This window comes from Miniopterus natalensis, chromosome 11, assembly GCF_054644295.1.
Source record: "Miniopterus natalensis isolate mMinNat1 chromosome 11, mMinNat1.hap1, whole genome shotgun sequence".
In the NCBI taxonomy this organism is placed as follows: domain Eukaryota; kingdom Metazoa; phylum Chordata; class Mammalia; order Chiroptera; family Miniopteridae; genus Miniopterus; species Miniopterus natalensis.
In genome coordinates, this window is record NC_142091.1 from 49,383,229 (window position 1) to 49,399,426 (window position 16,198).

Here is a 16,198-nt window from a genome sequence, read left to right on the forward strand (position 1 = left end):
AAATATTGATGCCAAGACTCCACCTCAGACCAATTAAATCAGAATTTCTGGTGGTGAAGCCTGGCATTCGTATTTTAAAACTTTCCTAGATGATTCTAATCATCTGAGAACTAGGTTAAGAACCACTGATCTAGAGCATTTTGGGTACTAGTAGTGCTTTGCTGAAAACATGATACTTTTACATCAGCACATGCCTAATAATCTAACCCAAAGGGGATGAACTTGTTCTTGGTGACCTTTTGATGTCTCCTCATGAACTCCACTCCTCTCGCCCACAAATGCCTTCAGAGCGTCTGTTTGACAATCTGCTATAAGGAAAAATCATCTGCTTGACAGGGAAATTATTTTCTATTTATATTCTGAAGTGATTTAATTCTTGATTTCTTTCCACCTCAACAACTCAGCTTTCTTTACCTCACTGACTTGCTTGCCAAACAGGTTATATAAATCTCTCCCATCTATTGTTCCATTCCCTATTACATATTAATATTTGTATTTATCCATTTTGGCACTTAACCTTTCATCAACGATTCTTGTTTGAAATAGCGAAAGAGGTTAAGAGGGGTCTGGGATACGCTGGTTTAAAAGAAGGTTAGAAGACTTGCTTTACTTTCTGTAGCTTTTATTGAGCTGTTAGCTCTGCCAACGCTCCTTAAAACAAATGCCTCATTTTATAAAGCAAGCGTTTAGCCCCTTACGTTGTGCACAGACTTTGTCCTGAACCCTGCCCTGACCCGGTTTACATCCCACATTCGGGTCCTGCTTCTGGCCCACAGGTTCATTTATTCCACATAAAGCTTCGCCCTGCCCCTGGCTCATGCTTGGCTTTGCTTCCCCGGGCATGGTCCTTCTTCCCTCTCTGCTGTGATTGAAATGCCCTCCGGCTAGACCCTGGGCAAACTGGTCCATCCTGCCTGGACCTGTGAGCAGGAGTCCAACTGCTTTGTGGTTCCCACTTGTCTGTTTTCTTTTTTTTTATGCAGAATTGAGATATCTTGAGTGGACAGAAAGGAGGAAATTTGGGGGGTTTAGGTCATGCTCCCTCTCCTGCATTTGCATGATTCTGTTTAACTGTTACAACCCAGCAACCATTCCTCTGCCTTCCTCTAAAGACAAGACATGTAAAAAGGAGCTGGAAGTGAGATGACCAGCACCAGGCATATAGGATGGGCCCTTGTGTACCCCCGTGTCCCTTAGATAGTCTCATAAAGACCACCACCGACGCACTTCCAGTAATCGGCAGGGAAGCATCGCCCATGAATCTCTGTGATGTTTACTGTATGTTTTGGGTTCCTCAGCTGTGTGGGGTCCATGCTCCTTGTCCCACTTCCCAGGGAGAGTCTCAGCGTTCACCAGCCCTGGACACCCTCTGTGTCTGAACTGTGGGGGCGTCGGTCCTGCTGCCCAGGTGACGGCCAGGCCGGACCATCCTCATGACCCCTGGCATACCCGCCCACGAGGGACGCTTGGCTTCGGGCCTGGGCCCATCCCACTCCATGGAAAAGCTAATTACCTATAAGTGCTTCCAGCAGCAGTTTCTTTAGGATGTGAAAGTGCTTTGATTAGATTGTTCTCTTGGCATCATTAAGTTTATGACTGGGGATGGGTAGTGGGTGGTTTGGGGATGGAGACGTTCCAGAAACGGGACCCGTGTGTGAGGAAGCTGGCCTCAGCTGGGTTACTCCTGGGCCCACTGCAGGAGCTGAGCTGAGCTGAGCAGCCCCCACCGGCCTGGCCCTCTCGCCACCTTCTTTCTTCATTGCCTTTCCCTAAGGCCCACTTAGAGGGCCCGGGCCCGGAGGGGGGACCAGGATAGGTCCCGGCCCTGGCATTAACTTGCTGTGTGGCTTAGGCAAGCTCTTGCCTCCCTGGGTCTCTGTTTCTTGGTCATTCAGCCCACACCTGACAAGTGCACTGCTGTGTGTCAGGGCTCAGCTGGGTGCTGGGACCGGAGGAGCTTTAGCATCGAAGCTGCCCCGAGCAGCTCACATCCGGTGCGGGGACGAACACGCACACAGGTGAGGATAATCCAGCCTGAGCGCTGGAGCGGTGGCCGGACCCGGTGGGGTGGCAGCTGGGAGGACGGGCGCATGTGCCCAGAGGAGGCGGCTTCTCACCTGGGGCTGAGAGCGGAGCGAGGCGGCGAGACAGGGAAGACGATCGCTTCAGGTTTAAGGGAACTGGGTTTGACGTGCCCATGGAAAGCCAGCAAGTTAGTTTTGGAATTAAAGAGGCCCAGCAGAGGTTTGAATGTAGCTGTGGATCTTAGGAAAGAAAGTTAGAAAGTCAGGGGTGGAGGGCTAGGTGTGTGGGGGGTCATCGTGGTGAGTCCCCGAGGCCACTTGGGTTTGGGTGCTAGGGGCTGAGATGGGACAAAGCGGGCTGGTGTGAGCCGCCTTAGATGGATTCGGAGGAGGAGAGGCTAAAAGAGAAAGTGATGATTTGTGGTTAGCTGGGAAGGAGCTGAGCCCCCAAAAGTGGGGTATCAGGGAGTCCCAGGAAGGAAAGAAGGCTGAGACAGAGAGTTCTCAGCAGGAGGAGGCGTTACAAGGGCCAAGGAAGACTTTGAGGTTGGGCCTGTGCTGTGTCTGTCTGTCTCTCAATATTTTGTCTCTCTGTGTGCCTGCCTGTCTGTCTTTGTTTCTCCTCTTATTTCTCCCTGACCTGTACCAGTGGCAAGGTCAGCACCTAGCCCAAGGTAAGCCCTCCGCTGGTATTAGTTGAACTATACGGAGATGCAGGGGTGGGCTACTTTTCTCTCTGTTCCCCTCGGAGGGACTGTAATTATTCACCTTCTTGGTCCTGGTCAGGAATTAAAACAGGAGTCACTCTGCTTTTAAAAGTTCTAGTTCTGGGCTGCGTGATCCGACAATGTCCAAACAAACGGGTGAACTTGTGGGCCCCAACCCAAAGGGCCAAGGCTCTCAGTGGGGCCTCAGTCCCAGAGGAGCCTGCAGAAAAAAAACGAGGTAGGACGGGGTCCCTGGTCTCAAGGCGGTGACTGCAGCAGCCACCGGGTGGGAATGAGGGGGACGGTGGCGCCACCTCGTGGCAGGTACTGCACATGCATTATCTCAGTTTCCTCCCGATGTCCTCGGAGGTTGGCATTTTTATCATTTTATAGATGAAGGCTCACAGTAGGTGCACAAACTGTCCAGCTGGTAAGATGCAGGGGCGGCGTTCACACCCAGGTGGGTGCGACTCCAGAGCCTGTGCATGTTCTGACGCTGCAGGAGTTGGTGCAGGCACCGGGGAGCCCAGAGCCCAGTGGTGGGACCCTCAGGGCCACCGCCGGGATGAGCTGGCTGCTGAGATGGGGATGGATACAGAGGCCAACCTGAGCTGGTGGCAGCTGGCCGGCAGCAGGCTAAGTGACAGGCCAACAACATTAGAGCCAAAAGCCTGGGAAATAGACACACACGACAATGGACCCAATAGAAAAAGGAGCGAAATGCGTGAAAGGCACTTCATAGAAGACAAAATCCAAATGTCAAAATCCAAAGCAAAGCTAAACTAAAGCATGTGAAAAGCCTCTTAGCTTCATTGTAGTAAGTGGAGACATCCTTATTAGAATAAAAATTTTACACACCCACCCAAATGACAAACATTTAAAATCCCACAGTCCCACAAGTTGGCAAGAATGTGGAGTTAAATGAGTTAATACATTGCTGGTGGGACTATAAATTGCTAGAGCTGTTCTGCAGAGCAGTCTGGCAGCACCAGTGAAATGAAAGGTGTGTAGACTCTACGCGCTGCTAATCCCACTCCTAGATTGAGGCCACGGGAGAAACTGGCCCGCGTGCACCAGAAGATGTTTAGAAGAGTATTTATGGCAGCGCCGTACATTGTAGCAAAATCTGGGAAGCCACTCAAATGGCCACTGACAGGAGAGTGCATAAATGAATTCTCTTTCCAACTGCAATTGATTTATACAATGAAATACCACAAAGCAGTGACCTCAGCCACAGGCAACAACAGGAAGGAGTTTCCCAAACACAATGCTGACTGGAGAGGAAAAAAGCAAATTTCTATATACAGTATAATTCCATTTATGTCAAGTTCAAAACCTTGTAAAACGAAACAATATACACATGCAATATATCTCTAAAGAAAACAGGGGGAAGACAAGCACACCATTCAGGGGAGTGGCCCCTCCTGGGGAGAAAAGCAGAGGCATGAGATCAAAGGCTCAAAGAATGGTGTGCAGGGGTTTTCTGGTGCTATTTCATTCCTGAGGTTAGCATTTCCACATATTAGACATATACACGTACATATGGTATAGGTGTTTATTTTATTATTTTTTGATACCTTATAAATCTGCAATATATATGCTTCCTTTTGAAGGGGTGACATGTTTTATAATTAATAAATTACCAAAAACGATCTGAAGCATATAAAACATTAGAAGGAAAGCAAGACAGTGGGCAGTTGCCGAGATAGGACACCAGATCCCCTCTTCTGGGAAATGTAAGGGCAGGGAGGGATTGGAGTCTACATCGGGGTGGGGTCAGGGTCACTTTCCTGGGGTCAGGAATCTGTAGCATCCACCTTTCCGAGCTGGCTGTTTCTCCAAAGCTTTCCTGCAGTGGCCTTTGCTCGTGCTTTGCTCTCCATCTGCATTGCGCTTCCTAACCACCTTTGCTTGTCTGAGGTGTGTCCTCGAGCCTTTCATTAAGTTTTGCTCTCCTGAACTTTTCCCCCATTTTCCAAAAGCCTGCTATGTGCCTGGCCTGGAGCAGTGACAAGTGAACAAGCTGGGGTCCCCAGGCCTGCAGAGCTCCCTGTGGAACGGGGGGGACAGACAGACAGACGAGAGCAGATGATCACGTTACAGTGGGGCTTCCCCAAATGGCTGGTGCATGAAGCTCGCTGCAGACCTTGTGAAAAGGCAGCTTCCAGGTCTCCCCCTAGTCCAGCTGAATAAGTCTGGGTGGGGCCCTGGAGTGTGCTTTGAAGAAACCCTCAGCGGTGCAGCTTGTCCACACACCCTCCTTGTAGACACAGGGCTGCTCAGTGTGATAAATGCTATGATGATATCGGATGGCTTGGGTGTGGATTACAAGGAGGGCCGCCTCCTCCAGCTGGGGTGTGAGCATCGTCAGGGAGGCTTGTGGAAGGCCCCCCCACTTCCTCATTGGAAGTCGTGTTGCACAATGGTTTTTGGTGGACACCCCACTGCACCTCTGCCCCACTGCTCCAGCCCAAGGGCTGGCACCCAATATGTGCTCAGGGAAACTGCTCAGTGGGTTTGCCAAGCAGCATTCTGGACTGGGGAGCTGGCCTGGCATCCAGGCTGTGGGTGGCACCAGGCCCGTGGGGACCATCAACTCCTCGGCCTCTCTGGTGTGTTCCCATTGGCTCATCTCCAAGCATGTGTTGGGGACTAGCTTTGGGTCTGACCAGTGTTCCCAACTGGGTCAGGGATGTAACCCCCTCGGCGTCCAGGGTGAGATTAGGGAAACTGGATGACTGGCACATTCCCCCACTGGAGACCCTGCAGCTCCTTAGCTACAGCCGTGGATGGTGCTGGCAGGAGGAAAGGGCTGCCGGCCAGACAGGCCTAAGAGGTTTTTTTTGTTGGCAATGAGAGGGCTATTTCCTATTTCTAGGCCCAAGTGAGGGCCCTGTCTCTGAGGGCCTGTTAGTCAACACCTGGCGTGAATCCAGTCCGCCGGCGCAGCCTGGCTGCTGTTCTCTTTTATTGAGCACACCCAGGTGAGTTTTATTGAGGACAGTTCCCTGGGCTCTGTTTTCCACATTTGTCTCTGTTGAGTCTGAGATCGCCAAAGGCTTTCAGAGCTAATGGACCTTACAGCTCCCAGGGGCCATTTAAGGGAGGCTCAGAACTCCCCAGTGGTAATTTGTCAAACAAAACGCAGGCCTCTGGAGCTGAGTGGCAGGATGTCGGGGTGCAGGGACAGGAGCCTCAGGCCTGTGGCAGGTGTGGGGAGCATCTCCTCAAATCGCCTCTCCCTGGTTTTCCTCCTGTCCCATCCCTACCCTGCTACGCCTAAAGAGAAAGGAATCCTCGGTTCTCGGCTGCAGGGACCTCAGGCAGGCTGGTGCCCTGGAGTGTCTGAGGGGCTGCAGGAGCACTGCTGAGTAACCTTGACAAGTTACTGCTCCCCTTTCTCCAAAAAGTCTCATCTATGGACCCTTGGTGGAGGCAGAGGGCCTGAGCTCAGCTGGCCCTTCTTAGAGGCAGGATAATGTCCTGCTCACAACCATGGGCTTTGAAACTAGACCATTTGGGTTCAAATATCAAACCAACTACTTTTTTTTTTTTTAATATCTTTATTGACTTCAGGGAGAGGAAGGGAGAGGGAGAGAGAGAGACAGAAACATCGATGATGAGAGTCATTGATCGGCTGCCTCCTGCACACACCCTGCTGGGGATCAAGCCCGCAACCCGGGCATGTGCCCTGACTGGGAATCAAACTGAGACCTCCTGGATCCTAGGTTGATGCTCAACCATTGAGCCACACCAGCCGGGCTCAAACCAACTACTTTTAAAGTTTGTGATCTGGGGTAAGTCGATGAACTTTCCTGTGTCTCAGTTTCTTCATCTGTAAAGTGGGGATAACACCGACCTTAGAGGGTTATTACAAGGATCAAACAGTGTACTAACGTACGCATTGCACTTAGAGTGGTAGCCAGCACATATTAAACATTCAATAAGCAGAAGTTGTTATTATGCCAAGAGCAGGTCCGACTGGGAGAGAACCAGGAGGTGGTCTTTATCTGGCATTCACGTCCCACCGTGCCCAACTTTGTTCCTCTTTGGCTGGGCAGAGACATAGGCCTCCAGGAAAGCAGCCCTTTTGGTGGGAGAGCGTGGTGGGGGAAGGTGGGAAAGGAGCCACATTGAGCTCAGCCTGCTACTAACCCAAGGAAGGGAGGGGAGAGGCAACATTTGACAAATGTTTCTTCTGGATCTGGCATCACCTGCTTCATCTCCTTAACCCCTCAGCACCCTGTGGGTGGGTGAGAAAACAGCCTCAGAAAAACAAAGTGACTAATGCCAAGACATATGCAAGCGAGAGGGAGCCAGGATGGGAGCTCTGGGACGTGAGAGTTCTAAGTGGTTTTTTTCTATGACAGTTTGCTGTGGTGGATGACCAGGGCCTAGCCCCTGGCTGCTTGACTTGATGCCTGCTATAAATGAAGCCCATGGGAGGCCACTGACCTCTGCTGGAGCCAAAGGATGGGCCTCCAGAGTCACTGGGGACCCAGGGCTAGGCCGGGCGGGGTCCTGGTTCTCTGTGTCATTGTCATCATGAGCGGTATGCTCTCCTGGTATGCACAGGCTGTCCTCTTTCCATCTGCAGGTGGATGGCGTTCTGTGCTTGGCCGACATCCTGACTGATGACAGCCACTCGGAGGCCACACGGGCTGAGGCCGCTGCCGTGGTTGCCCAGGTCACCTCCCCACACCTGCCTTTCACTCAGCACCTCAGCAGCTTCCTGGAGAGCATGGAGGAGATCGTGACAGCTCTCGTCAGTGAGTCATCCCGGGTGGGTGGGCGCCACTGAGCGAGGGGGCCTCGTCGCAGATGTCTTCAGGAAAGGACAGGTCGATCTCGCGGCACGCCACATGTCTTCCTCGCAGATGATCGCTGTCGCTGAGATCCCACCACCGAAGCGTCAGAGTCAGGCTCGAAATAGCTCTGTTGACAAGCTATTAAAGTCACCCACAAGTCTTCTATTAAAATGCATGCAGCCCTTCTGGCTCCTTGAGTGGAGGTCAGATTGGGATTAATTGACCTGTCAGATCAGAGACCAGAACAAGCACCAGGGAAGATGGGGGAGTGGGGCTCAAATTTTGAGTTTTAGATACTTGACCAGAGAGACTCTGATGGGCTTTGTTCCTGACATTTCGGTCTGTTGTATCCAGTGAATGTGACAGCAACTACTGGGGACAGCAGCCTCTCAGAGAGCAGCAGTTCACCCCAAACTGCTCCCTGCAATCCCACCATTGGTCTCAAGTCATGGGGCCTTGAGGCCTCGACTCTTACAGGTTCCCCAACTCAGACATATGTACTCCTGGCAGGAGAACCGTAGCCCGATATCTAGAACACACTCTTCCTCCAGCTTTCCTTTGCAAAACAGCAGAAACTAGATCTCACCTGGATCACAATCCCTAGGAAATCTGTTTTGCAGACCACGCTCTTTCCTTTATAAGTGCTGGAGGTGATCTGTGTTTCTGCTTCCATCCCCATCTGCCACTGTCTCTAGATCCATATCTTATTGAAACTGAGTGAAAATTAATTTTGTCAGAAAATGTAGGGTTAGCACCAGGGCTGGGAATATCTGGGACAGCACAAACTTAGGGGCAACACAGAAGAGTGGACTTGGAGAAAAAACACTGAGGTTTGGTTTATGCTCTTTCATTCATCCAGTCCCCGAAGAGGTATTGACCGGCAGCCCCGTGCAGGTGCCGCATGGATCCTGCCACTCACTTACCCTGTCACATTGCGAAGCTCACTTTACAATCTTCCTAACATAGAAAACAAGGGTTGGGACCCGTTCCTTGCAAGGGTCCTTCTAGCTCTACAATTTGAAGTTCTACAATTACTTTGCACATAGGAGGCATCAGTTAAGGTGACTTTGTGGCTGATTCCAGTCTCTGGGGCTGTGGCACCCACAGGCCAGGCTGGGAGAAATCAATTTCCCAACATCCACATCTACTCAAAGCTGGGAAAATGCAGAAGCCAGTTGCTGAAAGTCTTAGCTGTAGGGAACTCAGGACATCATGAACTTTAATGCTCTCTTTATAGGAGAAGAAACCCAGGCCCAGAAAGGTTGAGGGACTTTCTCGAGGCCACGGACACAGGATTTGCCTCTGCCAGGAGTCTCACGTTCACTCATTCACAGGAGCTAGGCAGGGAATAGGAATGAGCTGGAGTCCAGATGGAAGGAGAAAATAAGGAGATTAGGGTCCTGTATTGAATTGAAAAGCATGTGCAGTGACTAACAGGAGGGTGGTGTCACCGATAAACTCCAGTTGATTTTTGCCATGTAGGAAAGGCCTATTTGAAAAGATAAGACAAAAATTCTAAGTTTTATAGAAAACCTCCCAATTTATAAATGATAGAAAATTATTTTATAAAGTCTAAATGACCTTACACTATTGCCACATGTCCAGTTCTGCTTCTTGGCCCAGGCTGGATTTCTCCCCGGAGGAGAGGAGTCTCCCTACTTATTTCACTGTGATGAAGATGTATTGTGGAGCCTGTCCTGAGAGTCAGCAGATGGGATATATCTGTTGGGCAGGATGCCAGGGCTCTGTTCTTTGGTGGGAAATAGCCCTCCAATTTCTTGCCATTCACTGGAAACATTTATAAATGAGTCACTGGAATCCTCAATTTAATCTTCCTAACACATCCCAGGTGACTCAGACTGTAAATGTGCACCAAATAAATGTGCACCAAAATTAAAAGGCACTTAGGTGGCTGTGTTAATTGCTGTGTCGGCAGCAATGTTGACTGCTTAAGAATGAGGGTGGGTGTTCAGACCTAGAAGAGAGCTTGAAGCAAAGGGGGCCACTGAGTCCTATGGGCTCACCCTAAACTCTGGGTGTAGAGAGGTGGCCTGGAGCGGGGTGGTTGTCCTCAGTGGTTCCCCTAAAATCAGAGGATAGGGCAGACATTGGAAGGGGGAACTGTAGAGTTCTTAACCCCTTGGCTAATCCAGTGTCTCAACTGTGGGTGGTTAGATCAGGATTCTGGGTTGTTTAGTGGTCACACCTGGGCTCTGGGGAGCAGGGATGCCCAGAGGCAGACGTTGGCCTCCTGATAGAACTGAAACCTGGATCCGTAGGAGCATCGCTGGGAATGAATCCAAGAGGCCCAGAGACAAGAGGCATCCTGGAGCACAGGAAGAATGGGGACTTTGGAGTCAGGCACCCCTGGTTTCGATTCTAGGTTTTAACAGATACCAACAATCCTCAATTCCACAATTTTGGGAAAATCACTTAACATTTGACTCCTCAGTTCCTTCATCTGTAAAACTGTGATAAACATTGGGTGCTTGTGAGGATGGGATGACTTCATGAGGAAAAAAAATGTGCAGCGGTGCTTTGCACAGAGTAGACACTCGATGTAAGTGGTTGCTGCTGCTGCTGGCTTCTCTGGGCCTCACCTTCTACGCCTGTAAGTGGAGGCAACCATTTTCCACTCTGAGGGTGCTGAGAATTTAATGGCAAAGTGTGAGGCACACTGCAGGGGTTCAACTAATGTTATTTTCTGTCCCGTTGCAGGTAGGGATAAGACCCTGGAAGGTGCCAAAAGGTGCCAGCTTCAGTATTAGGACCTAGAAGTACAGACTCTGGAAGCAAGAACTGGGGATCAGGATAAAACATAAGAAAATGTGGATGTTGGAAAATTGTTTCTCTCCTGGAATCATTTTCCTAAAGTACGGCTTCTCATCCTGTGTTTTCATAGAGGTGTTATCAACAGGAGAGGGCTTGCACCCAGGAAGCACCTTGATTGATGGCTAAGCTGGAGCTGAGAGTCAGAAGTCAGGTCCGTGGGAATGGGAGGCAGCACCATGGACAGAGCCTCCCAGCCTCCTGCTAAGGCCGGAGTTCATTCTCCCTCCAGTGGAGCCCTTGGGGGACGTGTTGGGTGGTGGGGTGATACAGGGATTGGGGTGGCCCTCCCTGCCTTAGAGACCCACGATGCCCATCAGTACTATTGTAGATGGGTAAGGAGGGGAATCTGGTTAGGTCTGTTATGACCACTAGGATCAGAGAGAAAGAACCTAACATTCAGGGTCATGGTGTAGGACTTACTCTGGAACAAAAAGGAAATACTGAAGCTCTACTGATGGCAGCTGGAGAAGTAGAATCTTTATGTTTGAACTTCAGCCTTTTTCTCCCGGCAAATGCAGCAACAGTCTAGTGTATGTCACTGGAGATGTAAATGGACTAGGAGTTCTTTCCTGCCTCAGGGCCTTTGCACATGCTGTTCCTTTGGCAGGGAACATACTCTTCACCCAAATATTCTCATGACTGCTGCATTTTCCCCTTAAGGACTCAGCTGTCACATTCCTTTTTTTAATCCTCACCTGAGGATATGGTTTTATTGATTTAGAGAGAGAGGAAGGGAGAAGGAGAGAGAGAAAAACATTGTTGCCTCCTGCACACACCCTGACCAAGGATCAAACCTGCAATCTGGGTATGTGCCCTGACCGGGAATCGAACCCATGACCCTTCCATGCCTGGGACAATGCTCCAACCAACTGATCCACACAGGCCAGGACAGCTGTCACATTCTTAAGGAGACCTTCCTTATGCACCCCATTGGGCTCCTAGTTATTCTCCGTCTTAGCATTTGTTTATTTTCTCTCTCACATTTATTAGAATTTGCAATTATTTATATTAACTTTTTAAAAGCTCATTTTCTCCTGCTCGCCACTAGGATGTGAGTTCAACAGGGACAAAGCCCTGATCCGTTTCATTCGCCGTGTTGCCCTGAGACCCCAGCGGGGCCTGGCACACAGCGTTCACTCAGTAGACTCGCTGGATGAAGAAGCAAGTAGGGGTCACACACCAGGAGCAAATCCCAGACCTGCCCCTTGCGCAGACAGACGTCTTTCCCTCTTCAGTCTCTACTTTCCTCATCTGTAAAGTGGGTGCTGTAACGCTCGCCCAGATTTCCTCCCAGAGCCATGGTGGGAGCGACACGAGAACACTGGTGTGGAAGCACTTTAAGCGAAGCCCTTTTCTCCCTCTCCACCTCCAGAACTGTGCCAAGAGGCCTCGTCTGGGGAAGTCTTCCTGCTGGCCTCTGCGGCCCTTGCCAACATCACCTTCTTCGACACGATGGCCTGCGAGATGCTCTTGCAGCTGAACGCCATCCGTGTCCTCCTGGAAGCCTGCAGTGACAAGCAGAGGGTGGACACGCCTTATACCCGGGACCAGGTGAGAAGCTCGGGGGCTAGGGGGGACCAGACACGGGGCCTGTCACCATGAAGGCAGAGGTCAGGAGGTCAGGGCTGAGGCCCTGGGGGGACAGCATGGCCTGGCAGCGCTCGGTCAGTCCTGTCGGTCGCATTCTGTAGGAAGGTAAGGGGAAACGCTTTCAGCCTGCCTCTGCCTCCTTGCCCTTGGAGCATCTGCACGAGCCCATCTCCACCCCTTTCCCCGTCCCAACAACCGCAGGCCTTTCTCTAGATTCACAGCTGTCCGTCGAGGAGGCAGGGGCATCGTGGGAAGGCCCCTGGACCTATTCCTACTCCAAAAGTCTGTTCCCGCTCTTGTTGGCGCCTGTCTGGCATTGTGCCCGGCAGCAACTTTTGTCTCTTTTTTGCCTCCATAAGAACAGGGGCTGGGAGCAGGTCCTGGATTCTGGGCCTCAGCTCCCGTATCTGTCTCAGTGCTTTTGTAGATTTGAGCACCATGTAAAGCTTTTTTTCGGAAACAAGGATTTTACTGCTTAATGTGTTAGAAAATATTGAGTGAGGGGGTTTTAAAGGGCCTTGAGCTCAGAGGTTGTGGTATTCTGTCCTGTCCCACCCCTCCCATACTCGGCTTCCCCTTTCTCTACCAAGGGTGGGATGGTGGATCAGGTGGGTTTCAGGTCTCTGTAAATTGCACCAGGTGCCTGAGCTCTGAGTTAGATGATCTCTAACCTCCAACCCAGCGCATCCCTGTCTGCGCCTCAGCCTCCAATCCCTGCCTGCATCGTTCAGTCTCATCACCTTGTAAAGCTGCCATAGCTTCTCATTCCAGCTCCCACCCCAGCAAGCCCTGCAGGGCCTTCCCTGGTGGCTCCAGTTCTCTGGGATGGCCTCCTTTTCTTGAAGGCGACGCCTCACAATGCAGTGTTGACTTTTCTTATGATAGCCATTCCTTTCTAGTTATTTTGTGTCAGTTTCCCCCCACCCCCATTCCCATGTTTATACTTCCCCAGGATTTCTTAATGCCTTGACCCAAAGCTGGCCCCACGGTGAAGTTCTCCAAGTGCTTCCTTAGGGCATAGAAAGGAAGGAGCAGGATGGCGCTTCCTCAGTTCTTTCTTATGCTTAGAATCACTGACCATAGAAACTCACATTCAGAGACAATTTTATAGTGTATAAGCCTTTGCCTCTGAGGGTTCTAATACTTCTGTGAGCCTGGTAATATTTGCTCCATTTTATAGATAAGAGTATTGAGGCTCAAAAGGATGGCCCCCTAATTAAGTAGCGGCCAACCTTTACACCTGGCCTGACTTAGATGTTGGTCTTTGACTCTCACCTGCTGTCATCTTTGAAAATGAAGGGGAGGTCGTGTAGCTGTGGAGTCACAGAGGCTGAGCGTCGATCCTGGCTATTTATTCATTGGGTTGTTTGGGCAGGTCACAGCCTCTTGGGTGTTGGTGTTCTCACTATTAACTGGGACGTGAATGTCTACCTTGCAGGGTTATTGTGAGGGTGAGTGAGATAATACATGGAAAGAACCTGATACAATGCTTAGCTCTGACTAAGTCCTTCATAAATGATGAATATTCTTGTTTTTTTAAACTTGATGCTCTAAGGAAGAGCATGAACAGTGAACTATTCAAAGTCCTCGACTTGGCCTCCCCAGCCATGCATGATATGGCCCCTGACTTCCTTTCCAGTCAAATCTCTCCCTCCTTAGGGTTGGACAAGCTCCCCATAGAAGCAGGTGTGACTGTACAGAGTCAAAGAGTGAGGGCCCCCGGGGCTGGCCAGGGGCTTGCTTGGTTTCTGTGGGGGACCTGCCCAGTGTCCAGTGAGGTCACAGCCCTTGGCTGTGGGGAGTAGGGTGGAGGCCCCCGTGTGCTGGACCTTACTCTTTCTTTCTCTTCTGCAGCCAGACACCTCTGGTTTCTGGGTTTGTCATCTACCTGACACAGTATTAGGTCCCTTCACCTTCTAGTGCCTTCCTGTGGCCAACTCTGGTCATTTCATACAAGATCTAGTAATCAAACAATAAGAACAGGAATTTGGGGGTGAGATGACCTGGGTTCAAAGCTTCTCTGCTATGAAAATCACATAATTACGTATTTTGCTCTAAGCCTCTTTTTTCTCATTTGTGTCTGTGGTTGAATAAAATATACTTCACAAAGTTAAAATAAGAATTAAGTGAATGAATGAATATAAACTCTTGGTACAATTCTTGGCACAAAGAAACTATTAAATAAATGGAAGCTCACATCAGTGTTATCGTTACTATTGGCCCTTGAATGTGGCACATAGCCCTGAGTAGGGGGTCTCTGGAGTGGAGTTTTCTTACCTATAGAAGGGGCATGATCTCTTCCAGCTCAGACATCCCCCGTGTTCTGTGCTGAGACCCTTGTTTCATCATGAGGAGCGACTGGCCCCTCTTGAAACCTCATTGATTCCTAGGAAGAAGGGGTCCAGGATGGGGACAGAATGTGGTCAAGTTCTATGTAGATGGCAACTCTTTCCGAATCTGGAGTCAGGAGTTTTTCTGCCTCACTACCCAACCAACCTCTCTCCCCAATCCCACCTTCCCCATCCCCCGTCCTCCCCCAGCCCCTACCCTTCAAGTCTGAGCCAGGCTCCGCCCCCACCGTCCTCAGGGTGGCTTCACCTTCTGCTCTGACTCAGAGCAGCCTCTTAGCTAGTGAGAGTGCGCCCATTAAAGAAACAAATGGCCCTTCCCCGTGGCAGGGGGAGGATTAGGTGATCAGAGAGCTCTGTGTAATGAAGACAAAGAAGATGAATTAGACTCTGAAGTGTTCACCGCCCCCTGAAACACTTAGGAGATTAAATGCCCGTGAAGTTTCCGGTAATGCATCTGCCAGTGACGCCAATGCTGTGCGGAGCCTCTTGGTCTGGGATCTATTCTTGGGCCACCTCCATTTGGACATCTCGGTGAGAACCTCTCCATCATCTTAGCAAGCAGAGGCTACTTAATTTGTCCAACAGAAGCCTCACTGGCCATGCGTCTCCTGGACCCACCCTTGGGGTGTGGATGAGGTGAGGGCAGCATTGTGTCTGGTTCTTCCTCCCCCTGGGCTAATTTAGGGGAGCCATTATGGTCAGGCACCCAGAACTCCCTGCTAATAAACCATCTGTGCGGCCCCAATTTAATCCCCAGGAGGTATTTTCTAGGGGTCGTGCTGCCTAGGGAATCCGGCTACAGGCGTGACACGGGGCAGTGGGAGATGGGCCGGCTCTGGCTGGCTCGCCTCTGCCCTGCCCGTCAAGCAGTGACTCCCTAGGGCGAGAGACCCTGTTATCTTAACTAACCCACAACAGAGACTTCCACTGAGCAGGACCTTGTGTGGCCTTCAGAAATTAATCGCTCTCCTAGAGGTGGAGGGTGCGGGTACACTCTTCCCATGGAAACGTGTCGTCCACTTGGCATTTTAGAGTGTCCAGGTTTTGTAGCATTTCTGAGATCTCACTATGAATGCCATTATTAGGAGTCCTTTTATATAGAAATGCCAGTTACTAGGGATTATAATTTTGACTCACATCGAAAAAGACCTCTAGAGTTTGTAAAGCCCTCTGACATACAAATGTGACATAGTAGAAACAGCACAGGCTTTGGGTTCAGGCAGACCTGGGTTCAAACCCTGGCTCTCCCATTTTCTAGTTGTGTGACCTTAGACAAATCATTGACCTCTCTAAGCCATACTTCCCTCATCTGGGTAATGGGGATAACAGTGTTTCCTCCCCCCAGTGTCGTTATTATGATCCGATGGCATAATGCTCGTAAAGGGGTTAGCACCAAAGTGGATGCTCAGATGTGAGCGGGGCACAGGTCTGTGGTAGAACCAGGAGTTGGGACGGGTCTGAGATAGGGAAGGTGAGCTTTGGGGCAGGAAGGCAGGGCCAGGAGATGTAGTTAATGTGGTGGTGAGTGTAGTGTGGTATGAGGCAATGTGTGGTGTGTTGTTTCAATATGTGTGTGAGTATATGCAAGTTGCGTGTGTATGTGATAAAGGCTATAAGCCACTTAAAGGAAGGGACACAGACCCGGCCAGTGTGGCTCAGTTGGTTGAGCGTTTTCCCATTCACCAAAATGTTGCTGGTTCCATTCCCAGTCAGGGCACGTGCCTGGGCTGCAGGCTCGATCCCCAGCAGGGGACAGCCGATCAATGTTCCTCTCCCTCTCTCTCTCCATTCCTCTCTCTCTAAAATCAATAAAAACATATATATATATTTTTTAAAGGAGTGGACATGGTGTATTCAAAGAGACCACACCCTTCTTCTCTCAGACG

At 50.4% G+C, this 16,198-nt stretch overlaps 1 protein-coding gene across 1 annotated transcript in view; it reads left to right on the plus strand.

Annotated features, from left to right (window-relative positions):
- INSC (INSC spindle orientation adaptor protein) overlaps positions 1-16,198 on the plus strand; it is a 114,073-nt gene that overhangs the window by 84,745 nt on the left and 13,130 nt on the right. The window contains exons 8-9 of the mRNA XM_016225219.2: positions 7,329-7,500; positions 11,744-11,922. Coding sequence (XP_016080705.2) covers positions 7,329-7,500; positions 11,744-11,922 — 351 coding nt within the window. The remainder of the gene's footprint in view (positions 1-7,328; positions 7,501-11,743; positions 11,923-16,198) is intronic.